The 21,698-nt window shown below is 41.9% G+C and overlaps 1 protein-coding gene across 4 annotated transcripts in view; it reads right to left on the reverse strand.

Moving 5' to 3' along the window:
- Positions 1-21,698, reverse strand: part of TEP1 (telomerase associated protein 1) — a 148,718-nt gene that overhangs the window by 25,662 nt on the left and 101,358 nt on the right. For all 4 annotated transcript variants that reach the window (XM_056528586.1, XM_056528585.1, XM_056528584.1 and 1 more), the window contains exons 29-44: positions 20,773-20,865; positions 20,548-20,680; positions 20,325-20,478; positions 20,005-20,141; positions 19,838-19,926; positions 14,366-14,480; positions 13,978-14,254; positions 13,774-13,891; positions 13,298-13,422; positions 7,414-7,513; positions 7,169-7,324; positions 6,879-7,088; positions 5,193-5,349; positions 4,897-5,109; positions 3,039-3,193; positions 2,436-2,546 (exon numbers count right to left, since the gene is read on the reverse strand). In XM_056528586.1, the coding sequence (XP_056384561.1) occupies positions 2,436-2,546; positions 3,039-3,193; positions 4,897-5,109; positions 5,193-5,349; positions 6,879-7,088; positions 7,169-7,324; positions 7,414-7,513; positions 13,298-13,422; positions 13,774-13,891; positions 13,978-14,254; positions 14,366-14,480; positions 19,838-19,926; positions 20,005-20,141; positions 20,325-20,478; positions 20,548-20,680; positions 20,773-20,865 (2,343 nt within the window). The remainder of the gene's footprint in view (positions 1-2,435; positions 2,547-3,038; positions 3,194-4,896; positions 5,110-5,192; positions 5,350-6,878; positions 7,089-7,168; positions 7,325-7,413; positions 7,514-13,297; positions 13,423-13,773; positions 13,892-13,977; positions 14,255-14,365; positions 14,481-19,837; positions 19,927-20,004; positions 20,142-20,324; positions 20,479-20,547; positions 20,681-20,772; positions 20,866-21,698) is intronic.

Genomic DNA, 21,698 nt, shown 5'->3' on the forward strand with positions numbered 1-21,698 from the left:
TCCACACAGGCAAAAAATAAAAAACACTTTAAATTCAGCATGGACTTTGCAGTGTGGTTTTTGGTTCCTCTATTGATCTGTTTTATCACGTGGCTTTTCATGCATTTGTTTAGGTTCCCATTGATTTCCATGAGAGCTTCCAAGTGACATCATTTTTTTAAGTGCTGTTTTTTGAAAACCAAATCTTTTAATATTCCCCACTGTAGTCATTAACCCCTTAAGGACCAATACAAATAAACCTGTGTGCCCCTGAAAGACCAGGCCTGTTTTTTCAAATCGGGGATGTCTGTCTTTATTAGAGAATAACTCTGGTAACGTTTTGCCAATCACGATAATTCTGACATTGTTTTTTTGTCACAAGTCATCCTTCATGTACATAGTAAAAGTAAGACGATATCATTTGTAGTTTTTTTTTACAATGCAAAAAATCATGAAATTTTTACAAAAAATTAAAAATTTTTGCTATTTTAACACTAATTGTTGCATATATTTATACTTACTGACCAAATAGTTTATGAAACTTATACTTTCAGATGTCTACTTTATTTTGACGTAATTATTTTGTTTTTAATTAACATTTTAAATTAGTTAGAAGCCTAACAATTGAACTTGAAATTTTGAAAATTTTGAAAATTTGAAAAGTACATCTTTTTTTATGAGCTATGCAAGCTTTGCAGAAATTAAAAGGTAGTAGAACATAGGAACCCCCCCCCCCCCAAATGACCCCATTTTAAAAACTAGACCCCTTAAGGTATTCGCTAGGGGGTACAGCGAGTATTTTACCACCATAGTTTTTTGGCAGGAATTATTACAAAGTCAGTGTTAAAAATTCGAAATTTGCAATTTTTCACAAATGCATCATTTGGGGGGCATATTTTTTGTACATAACTTCTGATATTGAAAGAAATGCACCCTATATTTTATTTAGCTGCTTGTCCCATGTTCGGAAATACCCCGCTTTGACCATATATGGTTCCCTGGCCGCGTGGTAGGACTCAGAAGGAGAGGAGCGCCATTTGGCTTTCAGGGCAGAACAGTACCCCCACCCTCACAAGTGACCCCATTTATATACCGCACCCCTACAAGTTATTGGCTGGACCAGGGACCTCTCTGATTGGTCCTTGGTCGGCTGGCAGTATAACGCGTCTGTCTGTGACAGTTAAGGCTCCTGATGGATATATCCGCCATGTTGTGGGAATAAGCACCCGCTCATGGCGAATATATCCATGACTGCTGCGGCTGGGTAGCTCAGTGTGTCCGCTCATGACTGCTGGCGTGAAATCCGCCGCTATCAGTGGACACACAAAGCTACCCAGACGCAGCAGGGAGCTCATTACCGTGACTGCTGCATAATGTGTAGGATCACATGGTAGACGCATTTAGATGCATTTTTTTTTTATTAGATTAATTTAATAAATTTATTTTTAATATATATATATATATATATATATATATATATATATATTACACTTTTATTAAATTTTTATTTATTTTTACACTTTTATTTATTTATTTTTACACTTTTTAATGCTTTGGAATACTTAGTATTCCCAAGCATTGCAGTTATATGCTGCCTGCCAGATTTCACTAGCAGGCAGCATATTAGGACGTGCCTCTGGCACGTCCTACAGGCAATACCCAGGGCAGACCTGGGGGTCTTTGTAGGACCCCCGGCTGCCCAGGTATGCAGCAGCACCCCGCGATGCTCCGGGGTGCTGCAGGAGAGACAGAGGGAGCCCCCTCCCTCTGTCAGAACTCCTTACAGCGCGCGGTCACTTCTGACCGCGGCTGTAAGGGTTAAACTGTCGGGAGTGAAGTGAACTTCACTCCCGGCAGTGCGGCAGGTCCCGGCCAGCCGTGGCCATGGGATGCGGGGTGCTGCAGGGGTGACAGAGGGAGCTCCCTCCCTCTGTCATAACACTTACATCCCGCGGTCACTTACAGCCCGCGGTCACTTCCGACCGCGGCTGTAAGGGTTAAAACTGCCGGGACCGAAGTTTACTTCGGTCCTGGCAGTGCAGCAGGGTCCCGGCTGTGTGATACAGCCGAGTCCCTGCCGCGATCTCGTGGGTGCACTGGGCAGCACCCACGAGAATAATGGACGAGTATAGACGTCCAGGTGCGGGAACGGCCGCCAACCTGGACGTCTATACTCGTCCGTGGTCGTTATCGGGCTAAAAAGAAACCACACATGTTTGTTGCCTGTGTGAACGTACCCTTAATCAAAGAGTCAAAACATATTGGCCCTGATTCATCAAAATGTGTGAGAGAAAAACGGGAAAGATTTTTCTCATTTCAACCAATCACAGCTCAGCTTTAATATATTATCGAGCTCTGGTAAAGTGAAAGCTGAGCTGTGATTGGTTGCTGTGGGCAAGATCTCTCCATTTTTTTCTCCCACACATTTTGATAAATCAGGGTCATTGGGTTCTTACCAACATGTTGTCATCTGTCCATGAGCAGCAAGTCACCCAGTCCTTGTGACATGACAGCAGTGTGTGAGCAAGAACAGGGGGGTTCACCGAAACATCCCAGCAGAGCAAAGACTGTGTCAAAGAAAAATGAAGTCAATTACTGCACATCTACCAATACTGTATGTTACAGATTCTTCTTATTTACATACAGTTCATATACAGGGAAACTTCTTAAAGACGACTACACAATATTGGATTGAAAAGCAGTCATTTAGGGGGGTGGTCTTCTCAAAGAAAATGTGCACTATGCATACTGTATGGCGGGCTGCAAATCTGTCAAACAGAATCTTTTCTGGATTAGGGGTGGTTTTCTCAAAGAGGTGGTCTTTTGAAGAAGTTTTACTGTATAACAAAAAGTTACACTAATATAAAGTATTACTCTGGCTGACACATCAACTGGCCACTTTAATTTGCTTCGATTTCACACTGACAGAAAATACAAAGATATACTCGTGCATATACAGGGAATATATATATATTCATAAACTATATATTCTAGTCCAATATTCTAGTCCATCACAATATTCACACCTTCCACAAACCACTAGCCACGTCACTTCTTACCCTGTCTTGCCCACCAGTAGCCAGCAGTTTCCCATCAGGGCTAAAAGCGCAGCATGTAACAGCTGCATTGTGACCCCGCAGAACAGAGACAGGAGACACTGAAGGAAGAGCCATCATGAGATTATACACCGACCACAGACAGATGGAAACATCCTCTGGAAGGAAATAAAATACATAACTATTATGCAGATTACCATTGCTGCATTAAAAGAAATATGAAAACTATATAGTATATAGAAATCATTACCTTTATTTACATCAGAAAAAAAATCATAATAAAACAATAAATCATAAAATAAGTTGGAGGAGAAGCAGGTTACAGCAAAAACTTGATACCACTGGTATATAATGAACATACACAATGTAAAAACACCATACAATCACATTATCATTTCTGATGAAGGGTTAACTGAAACGCACATTGGGTTGCTTCCTCAATTTGTGACCCACTGGTGAATTATTTTGGCCTATGATGGGTCATATATTTCGCTTGTAAGTGTCATTGCTTATCGGGTGACCAATTCTGTTACATCTTGTGGAGATATCTTACAATTGCATTTTGGTCTCTAATATTCTTATGCCTCAGTATATATCTTCTGAATAGTAGTCCATCAGCCATTGCTGCTGTCATGGATACTCCTGGATGCTCATTGCCTGTATGAATTTGCACCTTACTATACCTACATTGGGGAACATTTATCATTGCTGTCTTTGGAAAGGGAGTTTTAAAATAATGTATTTTACTTTTGTTTTGCTTATGTGCAACATATTTATTATATTATCAAGGGAGTTGATAAATTTGGCATACTTAAAGGGGTTTTCCAGGTTTATACATCTTATCCTCTATCCCCTATCCACAGGATAGGGGGTAAGATGTATGATCACAGGGGTCTCGCCGCTGTGGACCCCCGTGATCTCTGTGCAGCGCCCTGGCATTCTGTGCCGGGCGCTGCTTCCTAGACGGGGACGTGAATGGAGGGGGCATGAAGTGACGTCATGAGGGGGCATGACCGTGACGTCACGTCCCCGTCTCAGAAGCAGCGCCCGGCACAGAATGCCAGGGGGCTGCACAGAGATCGCGGGGGTCCCCAGGGGTTCCTTTGGATAGGGGATAAGATTTATAAACCCGGAATACCCCTTTAAGTAAAAAACAATAATATCACTTCACAACACATTATTTTGTGTTTCCTCTCCTCTGCGACTTTTCTGCACAAAAAGTCGCAGTTGCTACTTTTTGTGAGACTTTGTAAGTGCTCTCTAAAGGCATTTTTGTAAACCAGATCTGACCTGGCTTTGACTTGTGACATTTTGGAGGGGTTTACGACTTTTTTTATGCTTATGTGCGACATTTACACTTCAAAAATTTGCAACCACTACAAAGTGAAAACTGAAAGTTGCTTAGGTAAGGCTGTTTGCTACTTGATAAATGCCCACAAAAATCGCAAAAAAAAGTGATTAGGCGCATGTGCGACATTTTGTATGCCCAGAGTAAGCAAAAAAATAATAAGAAGAAATGCAATCAATAATCTCCCCACTGAGTTTACGTGTAGTACTTGTGCTATTTGTCATTAGCACATTGTTTAGTATTTGTGTATATTTAAATAAGTAATATGTAAGTGGGTACAAATTGACATTTTGTTTTAGTATTACGAACAAACTTTATGATTCACATCTGTGATAACAAATCCATTATCTCCTAACTGAACACAATGTTAAGAACCCCCATACTACAGTATGATCATTCACATTTTGTTTTTCAGAGTCATGATAAATACATATTATTCACAGGGAGGTCAAAAAAAAATTCAAACATTATATATTACAGCAACTTGTCATAACAGGTTGTGGAGATTCTCACCAGAAGCAGATGCCAGAAACTGGGAGGACAATGCCAAGGCCTGAACAGTTCGCTGATGTCCACACAGAGTGAGCTGACAAGAAGCCTGTCCTGGTAACACATTCCAGACACGAATTAAACTGTCAGAGCTTCCCGTGACCAGTGTGTCATTGGAAAGCCACACAAGACTGCCCACTGCCACATTCTCAAATAGACACTGTGACACAAGCTCCCCTGGAAAGAAACAAAATACCTGAAAATGCATCATTTTACTCAGTCTTTTTCTACAAGCCATAGAAACCTTCCCAGACTCTTACCATTATCAACTCTGTAGATGGATACAGAATCTGAATGATAGCCAACAGCAAACTGTTTCCTGTCTGGAGAAATAGCTACAGAAAGTGCAGGAGACAAAACCATTTTCACACAACCATGTGCATGTAACCTCCCCAGTCCTCCAGAAGACACCTGCACCTGTAAAGACACTGAGATTTAATTTTGGCACAGACACTTAAAGGGAATATGTCAGCTGTATTAGCTGGGGACACCGTCGGATAGCTGTTACAGTATAAAAGCAAATTGTACCTTTCCTGGAGCTGATGGCTGTTACCAAACCAATAAAATCTCCTTTCTTTTCTCAGCCAAGTGTCAAGGAGGCAGAGCCGAGCTGCTCAAGTGTCACAGCCTGGTGCACCTCCTGACTCACCATCACCATGATGTATGTACAGGGCTCAAGGAGGGTCTAGGAGGAGAGACTGAGCAAGGAGACGTGCCAGGCTGTGATTGGCCTGCCTCCTTGACCCTGACTAAGAAATAAAAAGGCAATTTTATGAGTTTGGCAACCACCATCAGCTCTAGAAAAGTTTACTTTTGTAGCCTAAGGCCATGTTCACACATCCAGAATGTCCGCACCAAAAATCTCCAGGTTCATTCTTTCAGAGGACACAGAATTCGGCATTTCCGTGCCGGAAACATCTGTCACAGAAATTCCTCCATGTGCACAGCCCAGCAGAATCCTGCTGAATTCAACAGGACTCTGCTGCAGCAGCATTTCTGTATATAATTTCAATGCGGACTTCCGCTCAGAAATACCATGGTGTGAACATAGCCTAACAGCTATTCAGCAGTGTCTGCAGCTCTTACCAGAAAATACAGCCTACATATTCTACATATTTTAAAGAGATTATCTACATGACACTGCAGAGAAGGTTTTCCCTGCTTGGGCTCCCTCTCTGTAAGGCAGAACACTGGCTCAAGACATATGTATTACATACATGGCCATTTCACTACATTTCCTTACAGGAAAAATGTCTGGCTGCTTGATATTTTCCCCAATAATCATCCATCTTTTGGTGATTTAGGCAGCTCCTATATGAAAAAGTTTCTCTAAGGCTGGGTTCACACTTTTCAAATACGGTTACCGTATACGGTTTTCCGCTAAAAAACGTATACAACCATATGACTCCAAATACGGTTTTTCCCCATATACGGTTCCAAAACGTTTGTACAGTTCTATCCGTTTGCATCCGTTTTTGCCAACGGTTTTGCTATTTTGCTGGAATTAGTTTTCAAACAATTTAATAAAGTTACTATTGTTCTATAGAAATTCCTTCTGCACATGTGTTAACTCCAAAAACGGATTAGAAAAACCGTGTGGAACCGTATTCTGAAATTCTGTGTACGGTTCTCATAGACAACAATGTTAAAAGAACCGCATACGTTTCGCATACGGTTTTCCAACCAGAGGCAAAAACGTGGTCGACAGCGTTTTTACCTACGGTTGAAAAATCAGCAAAACCGTATCCGAGGCAAAATGGATGCAACCGTACACAACATTTGGAATACGGTTTACAATGCATTCTCTATGCATACGTTTTCGGTCATATACGTTTTTTTGCGGAAAACCGTATACGTTACCGTATTTGAAAATCATAGTGTGAACCCAACCTAAGAGAGCCCCTTTAAAGGCACTATAACAGAAATAAACCTGGTATTGTTATTACCTTTCCATCTTCTCCCCCAGTCAGGAGATATTCCCCATGCTGCAGAAAGTTAGAAGTCAGTGTATAGCCGCCATGAGCTCTGAAACGGGACAGGAGAACTTGAGCTTCCCAGGACCACAGGGACACCCAGCCATCAAGACTTCCTGAGACCACTACATTGCCATCTACGGAGAAGGACACTGTTCTCACTGACGAAGAACCACAGAGAATCTACAAGAAATTATTTATTATTGTTAAACTCTTCATCAAAATTGGTGGATATTAAACTGTAAGGGGAAAATGTCACTTACAGCACTTCTTTTCAAGTTGTCTAGCCGAACAACAGATACTTTTCCATCCCAAGATCCAACAGAAACTACATGACGACTAGGATGAAATGCTGCACAGTTCAGAGGACTGGAGAAGGAGCTAGAGCTGATGAGGGTGCAACGGCTGGCATCCCAAACCTTAAAAAAAGGAATGTTTAGAATACATTTAAAATACAGATGTAGACATAAGAAAATGAGATAAAATATACTGAAAACGGAGGTGTCACCTTGATATCAAAGTCCAGAGAACAAGTGAGTAACTGCCTGCGATCTGGACTAACACAACATCCTGTGACCTGCAGTCTGTGCGCTCCAATTCTGTATATGCTGGGGGGAAAAATAAATACAAGGAACAAAATACTCAAGTAGCATTTACAGTATGTGTACACATTCCAGTCCATTGATGTCTTTACAATGGATAATTAATTAACCTCGATTAATCATAACAGGTCCTGTAGGTGCAGTATACTAACTGTGTATAGAGAGGATATGTACAACTAAATTACCGTATATACTCGAGTATAAGCCGAGTTTTTCAGCACGATTTTTCGTGCTGAAAACACCCCCCTCGGCTTATACTCAAGTGAACTCCCCCACCCGCAGCGGTCTTCAACCTGCGGACTTCCAGAGGTTTCAAAACTACAACTCCCAGCAAGCCAGGGCAGCCATCGGCTGTCCGGGCTTGCTGGGAGTTGTAGTTTTGAAACCTCCGGAGGTCCGCAGGTTGAAGACCACTGCGGCCTTCAACATCATCCAGCCCCCTCTCACCCCCTTTAGTTCTGAGTACTCACCTCCGCTCGGCGCTGGTCCGGTCCTGCAGGGCTGTCCGGTAAGGAGGTGGTCCGGTGAGGAGGTGGTCCGGGCTGCTATCTTCACCGGGGAGGCCTCTTCTAAGCGCTTCGGGCCCGGCCTCAGAATAGTCACGTTGCCTTGACAACGACGCAGATGCGTCGTTGTCAAGGCAACGGCTCTATTCCGGGCCGGAAGCGCGGAGAAGAGGCGCCCCCGGTGAAGATAGCAGCCCGGACCACCTCCTCACCGGACCACCTCCTTACCGGACAGCCCTGCAGGACCGGACCAGCGCCGAGCGGAGGTGAGTACTCAGAACTAAAGGGGGTGAGAGGGGGCTGGATGATGTTGAAGGCCGCAGTGGTCTTCAACCTGCGGACCTCCGGAGGTTTCAAAACTACAACTCCCAGCAAGCCCGGACAGCCGATGGCTGCCCGGGCTTGCTGGGAGTTGTAGTTTTGAAACCTCTGGAGGTCCGCATGTTGAAGGCCGCAGTGGTCTTCAACCTGCGGACCTCCGGAGGTTTCAAAACTACAACTCCCAGCAAGCCCGGACAGCCGATGGCTGCCCGGGCTTGCTGGGAGTTGTAGTTTTGAAACCTCTGGAGGTCCGCAGGTTGAAGACCACTGAGGGCGAATGATGAGAAGAGGATGATGAAGGGGGGGGGTGTGGGGATGATGAAGGGGGGTGGGGATGATGAAGGGGGGGGGTGTGGGATGATTACAAGGGGATGATGAAGGGGGGATGTGTGGGATGATAAGGGGATGTGTGGGATGATGACAAGGGGATGATGAAGGGGGGATGTGTGGGATGATAAGGGGATGTGTGGGATGATGACAAGGGGATGATGAAGGGGGGATGTGTGGGATGATGACAAGGGGATGATGAAGGGGGGATGTGTGGGATAAGGGGATGTGTGGGATGATGACAAGGGGATGATGAAGGGGGGATGTGTGGGATGATGACAAGGGGATGATGAAGGGGGGATGTGTGGGATGATAAGGGGATGTGTGGGATGATGACAAGGGGATGATGAAGGGGGGATGTGTGGGATGATAAGGGGATGTGTGGGATGATGACAAGGGGATGATGAAGGGGGGATGTGTGGGATGATGACAAGGGGATGATGAGGATGTTAATGACGGGTCTGGATGATGACAGGGGGGGATGAGGTATTTCCCACCCTAGGCTTATACTCGAGTCAATAACTTTTCCTGGGATTTTGGGTTGAAATTAGGGGTCTCGGCTTATACTCGGGTCGGCTTATACTCGAGTATATACGGTAAATAGCAAAATAGGGATAGGTTAAAAGTTGAATAAAACAAAAATAATATAAATAATATATATATATTATATTGATTTTTGATCAAAAAGTGCGCTGAGAGCCTCCATTTTTTGACCTAGAGTGCTGTTGCAACTTTCTTGTTTGTATATATATATATATATATATATATATATATATATATATATATTGAATGAAATATTGTAACATAGGGATAGGTTAAAAGTTGAAAGTAGGGATAGGTTAGTGTGAGCCCCTCTAGCACCTATTTTTTTTCTCCATTGATGTATGTAGTTCTCATTACCTTACTATTCAAACTAACTTCAGGAGTAGCCACCCTGGCACTTTAGGTCTGTCTACATGTGCTATAGGGAGTATGTAGTCTTTGTGTGAATCCAACATACACACATGGGCTTCTGTAGAGTTTACCTAAAGGTTTACTCACACTCTTTGGTCATGTTGCTTTTTGTTTTGCCAAAAATGACCCACATATTAGAAAAATCCTTGTTTCAGTAATAACTTTATTAACTTTACATTTTTGGCATTTCTGAGGAATTCTTACCTCTGATGATAAAAACTGAAGTTCTGGTCATTGTCTCATATGTTTCTACATATTGCTAGTTTAAACCAATGGGAAGAAACGCCCCTTCTGTTCTAATCAGAGGGGTAGGTCTTACTCTCAGGCATCCAGCTTTGTGGTTCTTTAATGTGTCTATATCACTACCCTGGATTCTGGGGTTACATAGTCTATTTCTCAAACCTTCCATTTACATTTTCATTACTACTCTATTGCCTGGTTCTAGGTATTATTGCAGCATTTATGTTGATCGTGTTTGGTTTGTTTGATTTTTCTTTTGATACTTTCTGTCTATACTGTACTCTTGTATTGGCGCCTATTTGTCACAGACGTTGTGACTAAAATTTAGGCGCAATAACTGAGAAAAAGAATCGGTTGGACTTTAGTAAATGAGGGCCATTATCTTTATTCTGGAGGTCCATATAGTTACAGCAATACCCAAATTAGATGTTTTATTTTGTTTTACTACTGTTAAAAAATTCTAACTTTTTGTACGAAATTTGCACGATTAAATTGTCCTTTTTTGACTCCTAAAACTTTTTTTTTCCGTATACGAAGATGTATGAGGGCTAATTTTTTTGCATGATCTGAAGTTTTTATTGGTACCATTGTTTTGATAGGACTTTTTGATGCTTTTTATAAATTTTTTTAGAGTATACAATGGGACCAAAAATACACAATTTTTTTGATGTATACGCCACTGACTGTGCAGTTTTATTAAAGTTATAAATTTATAGTTCAGACATTTACGCACGTAGCAATACCACATATGTATATTTTTGTTTACATTTTTTTTATTATTATTTTTATGGAAAAAGGCGGGCTTAGTAAAAATTTTATTAGAGAAGGGGTTAAATCACATTTATTAACTTTTTATTTTACATTTTTTGCACTATTACATGCAATCATTATATTCCATACACTGAACAATGCTATGCCATAGCATTGATTAGTGTTATCGCCACTCCATTGCTCCAGCCTGCCCTGGCTGACTGAAGCATAGGAGCACCAATCAGACTGTGTGTAGGCAGGTAAGGCCCTCTCGCCATCCTCTGGTGGTCCCGATAAGCTCCGCTCAGCAGGCAGTTTTTTTTTACATTTCAGATGCTGCAATCAACTTTGATTGCGGTGTCTAAGAGGTTAATGCTGGGCATCACCGCTCCTGAGCGCATGTCACAGAAGGGGGGCTGGCGCTGAGGGCATACATGTACGCCCTGCTTCCTCAAGGGGTTGAGAGGTTTGCAGACCTAATTTATCTTGCATTATGTAAGACTTTTTACTCTAAGTTTCAAAGCTGTATGTTTTGATTATCTGTAGATAGTTTAGTATGGTTTGTTATAGGGGGTTTCTCAACTGCGAACATAAACTACATTAAAGGGGTATTCCAGGCCAATACTTTTTTATATATATCAACTGGCTCAGGAAAGTTAAACAGATTTGTAAATTACTTCTATTAAAAAATTCTTAATCCTTCCAATAGTTATCAGCTTCTGAAGTTGAGTTGTTGTTTTCTGTCTAATTGCTCTCTGATGACTCACGTCCCGGGAGCTGTGCAGTTCCTATGGGGATATTCTCCCATCATGCACAGCTCCCGGGACGTGACATCATCATTGAGCAGTTAGACAGAAAACTTCAGAAGCTAATAACTATTGGAAGGATTAAGATTTGTTAATAGAAGTAATTTACAAATCTGTTTAACTTTCTGGAGCCAGTTGATATATATAAAAAAAGGTTTTGCCTGGAATACCCCTTTAATTGCAGGAATTCGTACAACTTTCTTCCAGGCCTTGCACTCGAGGAGGCATCGGAGCCGCCTAACTAACCCCACCAAAGTAAGTGGCAGGTCCGGAACAAATTTAACTATAAGTGCATCTTAATGACGCGCCTATAGTTAAATGTGGAGCTCGGGCTTGGCTGTTTGACAGAGAAAAGAGCCATTTGTTTCTCACTCTGTTAATCATTCTTGTGGCTGTCCGCAATATGCAGGCATCTAAAAGAGGCCCGAGTGTCCTTCCTCTGCGCTCCGGCGCATAATTAACCTCATCATCATACGCCAGAGCACAGACCAGAGGAGAAGAGGCCACAGTGCAGACTACGGGAGTCAAAAGAGCATCTTTGTTTGTTTGTTTGATTTTTTTTTTTTCACTCTTTTACTTGGCCACTACTACCACAGCCTAAATAGGGCTACTATTACTACCACCTAAAGAGGGCTGCTGCTCTTACTACCCAAATGTGGCTTTTACTACTGCAATTACCTTAAAGGGGTATTCCTGTAGCATATTTGACTATGCTACAGGGGCTGTAAAGTTAGTGTAGTTCATAATATAGTGTCTTTACCTGTGTGTGACGGTTTTCTCACAATTCTTATGTGATTTTCACCCCACTATTTATTTTTACCAGCATACAAAATGACTACTGTCTCGGATTTTTCCCAGCTTGCAATGCGGTCGAGACCTGACTCACTAGTCAGCTGATGACAGGGAGACTGTCTGCTTCAATGGGTGGAGGGATCAATCTGCAACTAATGCAACAGCTGTAGGCATCCTGATTGAAAACCACAGGTCTGCAGCTCATTTATGTTTCAATGGATGTGTGGGAAGGAGGGATTTGTAGGCAAACAAGAAAACTGAAAACAGGAAATACAAGTTCACAGAAAGCTAGCCACAGTGTTATGGTAATCTCACAACATAGCCATTTAGACCCAAGACAAGTGCAGATCCTTCCTAAGCATGTCCATTACTGTCTGCCAGGTATGTACGAAAAATCACCTTATGCAGGATAACCCCTTTAAGGCGGCTGCTACTACTATTACATAAAGGGTCTGTTATTACTATGTTAAAGAGGCTGCTATTACTACTACTACTACTTAAAGGGGACTGCTACTACTACTTAAAAAGGGATTCTGCTAATGCTACTGGGGAGCTGCTGCTCTTACTACCCAAAGGTGGCGGCTACTACTACAATTACCTTTAGGGGGCGGCTACTACTATTACCTAAAGGGGACTGCTATTACTACTTAAAAAGGGCTGCTGCTAATACTACTACTACTATTACTGCTTAAAAGGGGACTCCTGCTACTTCTACCTAAAAGTGGCTGCTGCTGCAACTACCTAAAGAGGGCTGCTGGTGTTTCTACTGCCTAAAGGGGGCTGTTGCTGCTTCTATTGCCTAAAGGGGGCTGCTACTACTACTACCATCACCTAAAGAGGGCTGCTACTACTACTACTACTACTACTACTACTACTACCTAAAGGGGACTGCTGCTGCTAATACTATCATCTCATAATCGAGTTTTGACAAAGTCTAGAGATGCCTCTATGGGTAGATTATAGTTGTCCTCATCTGGGAGAGAACTGTTGCCACATTCTATGTAGCCTTGTCCCATGTCTTTCACTGAATGCTTATCCTATAAATAATTTGTAGAGAGAGAAAGAGAGAGTCAGCAGGTGTATAGGCATCTTACCGGCACCCATCTGTTATGTTCCATATCTCCAATGTTCCATCATAAGAACCAACACACAGTAGTGTGTCAGAAATAAATGCACAGCTAGAGACTCCATCACAGCCACTATACAAGGATCGGATTTCCTGCAAAATACACAAAAGTATATCAAACATAACACAGATACAAGTGTTACAACCAGCATCAAGCCCAAATTAAAATATGTTTGTTTACTCTAGGTAAAGGTCTGGTGAGCTCATTTAAGTTCTAGTAACTAATATCAAATATGGACAATTTATAGCAATAAAATAAATCACAAAAAGCTCTACCCTTTGAAAGAGACACAAGGAAAAAAAATATTTAAAACTGGCCCCAAATCTAGTGTAGGCCTGAATTGGTTAATTGCAAGCCTTTACATTTTATCCGCATAACCTAAGCTGCGTATTTGGTGGATTTACCCTTTTTAACATGACTAATGCATAAATGAAAGTAGTTACCTCTCCACTGTCTGTATTTAGAATATGCAATGAGCCATCACTAGTACCCACAACTGCCAAGTCTCCTTTGCAACTCAGTGCAACACAACCCGGAGTAGAAGGCACATCCACTGCTTTGCTGTGGTAGAGAAAGACATTTTAGTTGCTGTTACAAAATAATAATGACTCCAGAATCAAAGTCAGCTGCATTTGACAATTCCTTACCTGCTGCAGACATTTAGAGCAGTCGGCTTATTGTCCCATGCTGTAATGAACTGATCTTCTGAAGTCTTCCAGTCTGCCAGAATCTCTTGAGCCTGAATGCACACTGGGGAACAGCTGGGCTCATTCAGAGCCAACTGATAAAACAGGGAAGGATTCTGGAACAGAATGTGTAAGGATCGCTCGATAAATTCCCTGAATACCCTCACAGGAGGTTCAGGTGCTGACGGATGACTCTCCATTTGTTCCCAAGATGTAGGACATTTTGAAAGGGCAATTCCTTGGTAAAAATAAAAAATGGGTTAACACTTATAAATCCAAAAACTCATTACCTAGCATAAACTGGAGATACTAGCCAAAAAATGTCTGAAAAATGACTACAGAGACTCACCATAACTGCTGAAGACCTGGCATAGGTGTGGCAAAAGACCCAAGCTGGCATGTGCCCACAAGAAAGGAAGGTGTACCAGAAGTTGACCAAGAATGCTTAACTGCATGCCACAAAGCTAAAAAAAAAAAAAAAATGCAGAAGTTGCAAATTTTTGCTCAACATTCATTTGCACAAAAATGTGCAACATTCTGGAAATGTTATACAGTGCATGGATCAGACAGCTCAGCACATCGCTAACAATTTATGCCAGAAGCTGAAAATTACACCAGTTCATAGCTGCTGTAAATTTCAATCCATGGCCCACAGACCACTAAAGATGTGACACATTTATTAACAGGCTTCATAAGTTTGCAGCAATGTATGCCAACAGGCTTCAGCTAAATTCCGGAATGAAAAATGCCAGACTAAAGGAAATCTGCCCCATCGATTTTATTATAGTAGCAAATCACCTCCTTTCTGCAAGACTCGAGTGCATCGATTGCTGTGGAGTATCAGCTGTTGCTCATAGGTAAGAGAAAAGGACTCCAGCACGAAAACTCTTCAGAAATACAGAAAAATGACATCCAAATCACACATGAAAAAATCAAAATATTATTATTTATTATTATTACTACTACAAATAATGGGATTTTTGTGTTACTCACCTGTAGGGAACCGGGAAACTGGAAATCCTTCTCTAGGCCCAGATCACCAAGGAAATTGGCTAGAGATATGGAGCTACATGGACAACTTTCTATATAGACAACTTTGGGAAAACAGAGAAAATAAGAACCCCACCAGGGGGGGGTAGGCAGGAGAGCCTGGCTGGCAAAAACAGCCCTGAACAGAAAAATAGGAATGCATCCTCTCCAATACATTGTCCAAGATGAAACAATGGCCCATAGGAGAATGCAAAGAGGCAGCAACCACAAGATTGGATGCCATAGCCAGAGAGAAGCAGCATAGAGGATTAGACTGCACAGCAAGACCAAAGTTTTCTGCTAAATCAGGAGGAAGGCACATTTCTTGTATTGAGACGAGTACATCTCCAGGAGGAGAAAGCCAACAGTGCAACATGACAATGGGCTCGAAGATGAAGCTTAAAGATGGCTTGGAAGGATGCTGAAGCTGCCCCAAGGAGAGGCATCCATGCCTATTAAGAGAGCGATGCACAATAAGACCATGTGTAAAAGGGCAGTCAGCACACAGCAAGGCTCATACCCCGATAGGGCATGATCATACAGTGTTTGTAGCCAGAAAGGCTGCACAGACTAATAAAACAATTACCTACCTAGGAAAAGAATAATGGGGCTGACTAAACAGCAAGTGTGTTAAACAGACCAGCATAAAGTGTGATCCATCCAGCACAAATGAGACACCTGCTGCCTGCGAGCCATAAGGGCTGAATGTCTGCAGAGAGAAAAAAAGGAAATTGCACACAAGTCACAAGTACCCAGCCAGGAGATGGTATTCAGGTTGGACCAACGGCAAGTCCAATATAACCGGTCAGAAAGGGCAGGTAACAGTAAAGTCCATGTATCCCGCCAGGAAGGGGAAAAATACAATTAAAGTAGACAGAGGAAAGACATGAGAAGCAGATGATGTGCTCTGAATGATGTAACTACTCCACCCATGGAGCATGTAATGTGAGCTAGAGAAGCTATGTCAGGAGCACCGCACCAGAAGAGAGACCCACCATATAACACAACAATTCCCATGAGACGGATTATTGTGGTTGCTCACAGAGCTGTCAGGAACTACATATAGCAGAGGTAGGAGCCTTTGCCGAAAGAAGTCCCACGCCTAGGAAAGGAAATGAGGCTGCTGGAGCAGCATGTGAGGTATCATGCAAAGAGAGTAGAAACTCCCCTACAACACAAGCTGCCTGATGAAGGAGGTATTTTATAACCTCGGAAACACGTCACTACAATAAAACCTTGGAAGATAAAGGAGCTATGGATTATTCTTAACAATATTTATGGAAGTTGGATGAGTGGTTTAATACAAGTGTACCGGGAGGGGGGAGTTGGATACGAATATATCCGGTCCCCCCAATCTAAATAAGTTGGTACAAATTTGTGTTGTTTCATCTAAAATATATATACAGCATGGGCTGCCCCTTGAAGGTTCTAAGGATAAGAAATCAGGTAAACTATGTGGGGCCACCCTAATATAACCCCCCAGCCCCTTCTCATAACTTTTCAGGGTTTTCCCTCCTTTTTATTCCCCCTGGGGTATTAACCCTATAGGGTTTAAATATACATGGGAAGGAGATAGCAGGAACACACAGTACTGTGGACTCCTACTGGGTCTGGTCCAGTCTCTGCCCCTTCCTTGCCTTCACTCATTGCAGCTGCTCTCTCCAAGTCTCCTTTAGCATCCCTCTTTACTATGTGGTTCACTCAGCTCATGGAGGCAAATAGTGAATGCCTCCATGACTGGCTGCACTGCAGGCTGCTCCCAGGCCTCCAAACCGGGAACCTTGTCATAAATATAGCCCCTGGCTCCATGGCAATGCTAGGCCCCATCTCTTAAAGAGCATGGTTTTGGCCTGTAACGTGCCTTTTTTCTGCTCCTGAGCACGGAACATGTTCTGCTGTCTGACACAGTATTGCCCCTCTGTCTCCTGAGACCGTTCAAGCATCCCTGAGCTTCCCTAGTGGCTGGAGAAGCATTTACAGCTCCAAGGTCTCTTCTAACCATTGGAGCTACATTTGGTATTTGAAATGAGAACTACAGCTCCGTGGTCTCGTATATGCATTGGAGATGTATTTGAGCTCCCTCTAACGTTTGAAATAAGAATTACAGTTCCATGGTCTTCTTTGTACATCAGAGTGCATTTGGGCACCATCCGCTGATTAAAAGCACATTTTACAACCACATGGTCTATGGCCATTGCAGCTGTTCCTTTTCAGAGGATGCCCCATGAAACACAATTGGTAAACTTTGTTGTGTTCCACATACAGTGGGGCAAAAAAGTATTTAGTCAACAACCAATTGTGCAAGTTCTCCCACTTAAAAAGATAAGAGAGGCCTGTAATTTTATCATACGTATACCTCAACTATGAGAGACATAATGAGAAAAAAAAACATAAAATCACACTGTCTGATTTTTAAAGAATTTATTAGCAAAATTGTGGTGGAAAATAAGTATTTGGTCACCTACAAACAAACAAGATTTCTTGCTCTCACAGACCTGTAACAACTTCTTTAATAATCTCCTCTGTCCTCCACTTGTTACCTGTATTAATGGAACCTGTTTAAACTTGTTATCAGTATAAAAGACACCTGTCCACAACCTCAAACAGTCACACTCCAAACTCCACTATGGCCAAGACCAAAGAGAAGTCGAAGGACACCAGAAACAAAATTGTAGACCTGCACCAGGCTGGGAAGACTGAATCTGCAATAGGCAAACAGCTTGGTGTGAAGAAATCAACTGTGGGAGCAATTATTAGAAAATGGAAGACATACAAGACCACTGGTAATCTCCCTCGATCTGGGGCTCCATGCAAGATCTCACCCCGTGGTGTCAAAATGATAACAAGAACGGTGAGAAAAAAATCCCAGAATCACACGGGGGGACCTAGTGAATGACCTGAAGAGCTGGGACCAAAGTAACAAAGGCTACCATCAGTAACACACTACGCCGCCAGGGACTCAAATCATGCAGTGCCAGACGTGTACCCTTGCTTAAGCCAGTACATGTCCAAGCCTGTCTGAAGTTTGCTAGAGAGCATTTGGATGATCCAGAAGAGCATTGGGAGAATGTCATATGGTTAGATGAAACCAAAGTAGAACTTTTTGGTAAAAACTCAACTCGTCGTGTTTGGAGGAGAAAGAATGCTGAGTAGCATCCAAAGAACACCATACCTAATGTGAAGCATGGGGGTGGAAACATCATGCTTTGGGGCTGTTTTTCTGCTGAGGGACCAGGACGACTGATCCGTGTAAAGGAAAGAATGAATGGGGCCATGTATTGTGAGATTTTGAGTGAAAACCTCCTTCCATCAGCAAGGGCATTGAAGAGGAAACGTGACGGGGTCTTTCAGCATGACAATGATCCCAAACCTACCCCCTGGCAACGAAGGAATGGCTTCGTAAGAAGCATTTCAAGGTCCTGGAGTGACCTAGCAAGTCTCCAGATCTCAAACCCATAGAAAACCTTTGGAGGGAGTTGAAAGTCCATGTTGCCCAGCGACAGCCCCAATACATCACTGCTCCAGAGGAGATCTGCATGGAGGAATGGGCAAAAATACCAGCAACAGTGTGTGAAAACCTTGTGAAGACTTACAGAAAATGTATGACCTCTGTCATTGCCAACAAAGGGTATACAACAAAGTACTGAGATGAACTTTTGTTATTAACCAAATAATAATTTTCTAACATAATTTGCAAATAAATTCTTTAAAAAATTAGACAATGTGATTACATGGATTTTCTTTTCTCATTATGTCTCTCATAGTTGAAGTATACCTATGATGAAAATTACAGGCCTCTCTCATCTGAGTTGGAGCACAATTGGTGGCTGACTAAATACTTTTTTGCCTCACTATACATTTATGTACAGTGGGGGAAAAAAGTATTTAGTCAGTCACCAATTGTGCAAGTTCTCCCACTTAAAAAGATGAGTGGCCTGTAATGTTCATCATAGGTATATCTCAACTATGAAAGACATAATGAGAAAAAAAAATCCATAAAATCACATTGTCTGATTTTTTAAGAATTTATTTGCAATTATGTTGGAAAATAAGTATTTTGTCAATAACAAAAGTTCATCTCAATACTTTGTTATATACCCTTTGTTGGCAATGACAGAGGTCAAACGTTTTCTGTAAGTCTTCACAAGGTTTTCACACAATGTTGCTGGTATTTTGTCCCATTCCTCAAAGCAGATCTCCTCTAGAGCAGTGATGTTTTGGGGCTGTCGCTGGGCAACACAGACTTTCAACTCCCTCTAAAGGTTTTCTATGGGGTTGAGATCTGGAGACTGGCTAGGTCACTCGAGGACCAGACAGTGCTCTGCCTCCTTACCACTGCTGCTCACCCATACCATGTTTGAGGCTTCCGTAGTTGGATTGCCAGAACCCCAATATTAGTCATTATAGTAATTTTAGTCATTTTGACCCTGATAGTGAAGGATCCCTTTGACTTAAACGGGGTCCGTTGGGTGTCCAGTATTTTACAGGAGTTTAGTGAAGAAAAAAATTAGGCCATGTAGTATTGTTTTAATCTGCTCAACTCTCATCAATCCAATGGAGTGAACAAGAGACACCTCATAGTGGCAGCAGCATATACCAAACGGTCTTCTGTGTCCCCTAATGATATTATTTTCCTGTTTCCATATTTCATGCCATTTTTATGCATTTTTGAAAAACCAAGAAATAGCAAGAATTATTGTGCTTGACACCTTTTCTCGTACCTATAGATTTAATTTTGTACGTACGGATAGAAATGTAACTGTCAAAAGATATTTTCTTAGAGCATACATACCAGATGATGGGACAGTTCACTCAGACATTCAGCATGGAGCACAGGAGAAGTGTCTGGGTCCCTAGGAGAGGACACTATCCAGAAGTGTGCTATAAGAAAGCAAAAAATAATGAGAATGGGTTTTCATTTTATTAATGTGATGAGAAAGATGTGCACAAGTTTCTTACCTGCCATAAGAAGATGCACTGCATGCACAACTCCTGGTTTTCCAAAATAACGTTTCTCCACAGCTTCTCGTAGAAGACAACTTGAAAGATTCAGCCGGGGCTCTAAAGTCAAGTTATGGCTCCAGAGACCAAGAACACTGTAAAATGAGCAAAGAAACCAATAATGTAAAAGAACAACTATAGTGCAAATGAAAGAATGTTTAGTGTATGATTACAAGCCTACTTTGTCCAAATATCTGGTTATAATAAACCACCTATTGTTATTCCCTTTAATATAGCAAGGAAGGTGTTTGTACAAAATAAAGTTTCAATGGTCTCACCTTCTCAATCCCCCAAGTAGAAGTGAAAAAGTGGCCATGGGAAGATTTTGTGTATAGGAGGTTGCTGCAAGGATTTCTGTCCAGTTAGCTGTATATAGAGATCTAACATGCTGCAGTGAACTCAGGATTCTGAGCAAGTCTCTCTCCAACAAACCTAAAAGAGCATAGAGATTATTTATAGCATCAATCACTGGCTCACTTGCCTAGGTGGCTGGGTTCATACCTTTCCGTGAAATGCATATGGCAGTCAATGCAACAGTGATAATGTCTGTTCCATGTTCTTCTTCTAAGCTACTTAGTCTCTTCTGAAGTAGTTGTGGAAGTGTAGCTGGCAACTTCTGTATTTCCTCAGAGAGCTACACAATTATAAGGTCAGGAACAGACAGCATATGTTATTACCTGGCTGAATACATGCATGTGAGAGAATGAGTATTCGGTGCAAACTGACCTTCTCAAAGACAGCATTAGCTCGCAGTTCCTCACAGGCAAGAGTAAGATACAGAGGGTCACGTGTCCCCTTCTTGATCATCAAGAGACGCATCTGGAAGAGATCAGGGAAGTAACAGTCACTAGTGAGTGAAGGCTCTTTTGCCATCATAGAGAATAATCTGGTTTATGATATTGTCAAAGAATTTTAGTAAACTACCAGCACAAGCTATTCAACAATACATTGAGAGAAAGATCAAAAGTAATATGTAAATAAAATAATGAGTATTCTATTATAAATATGCAAGAAAGCCCTTCAATAGTGCTACAGGGCTGTTCTGTCATGAGCAACACATATCCCTCAACAATCAGCTATCACCAGGTCCATACCATGAAAATGATATCCAACTTATATAGGTTTGATTTTGTTTTAAAAATTTGAACTTTTTGTACAAAACTTGTAATGTTTAAAATTGTCCTCTTCTGACCCCTATAACTTTATTTTTCCGTATACGGGGAGGTATGAGGGCTAATTTTTTGAGGCATGATCTGAAGTTTGTATCAGTACCATTTTTTTTCTATGGACATTTCTTGATCGCATTTTATACATTATTTTAGGGTATACAAAGTGACCAATAAAAATGCAATTTTGCACTTTGGAATTTTTTTACCTATACGCCATTGACCATGCAGTTAAAGTAACGTGACATTTTTATAGTTCGGACATTTACGCATATGGCAATACCACATATGTCTTTGCCATAGCATAGCATTGATCAGTGTAATCTGTGCTCGATTGCTCCAGGCTGCTGAGGCTTCCTGGAGCATTGAGACACAGATTGGACGGCAAGGAGGCGCAGGTGAGGGCCCTCACGCTGTCCATTCAGCTGATCGGGACACCGCAGTTTTACCGGAAGCTGCCGGGACTGTATTTCCTTTATTTTAGAA

This window comes from Hyla sarda, chromosome 1 (assembly GCF_029499605.1).
Source record: "Hyla sarda isolate aHylSar1 chromosome 1, aHylSar1.hap1, whole genome shotgun sequence".
NCBI lineage: Eukaryota > Metazoa > Chordata > Amphibia > Anura > Hylidae > Hyla > Hyla sarda.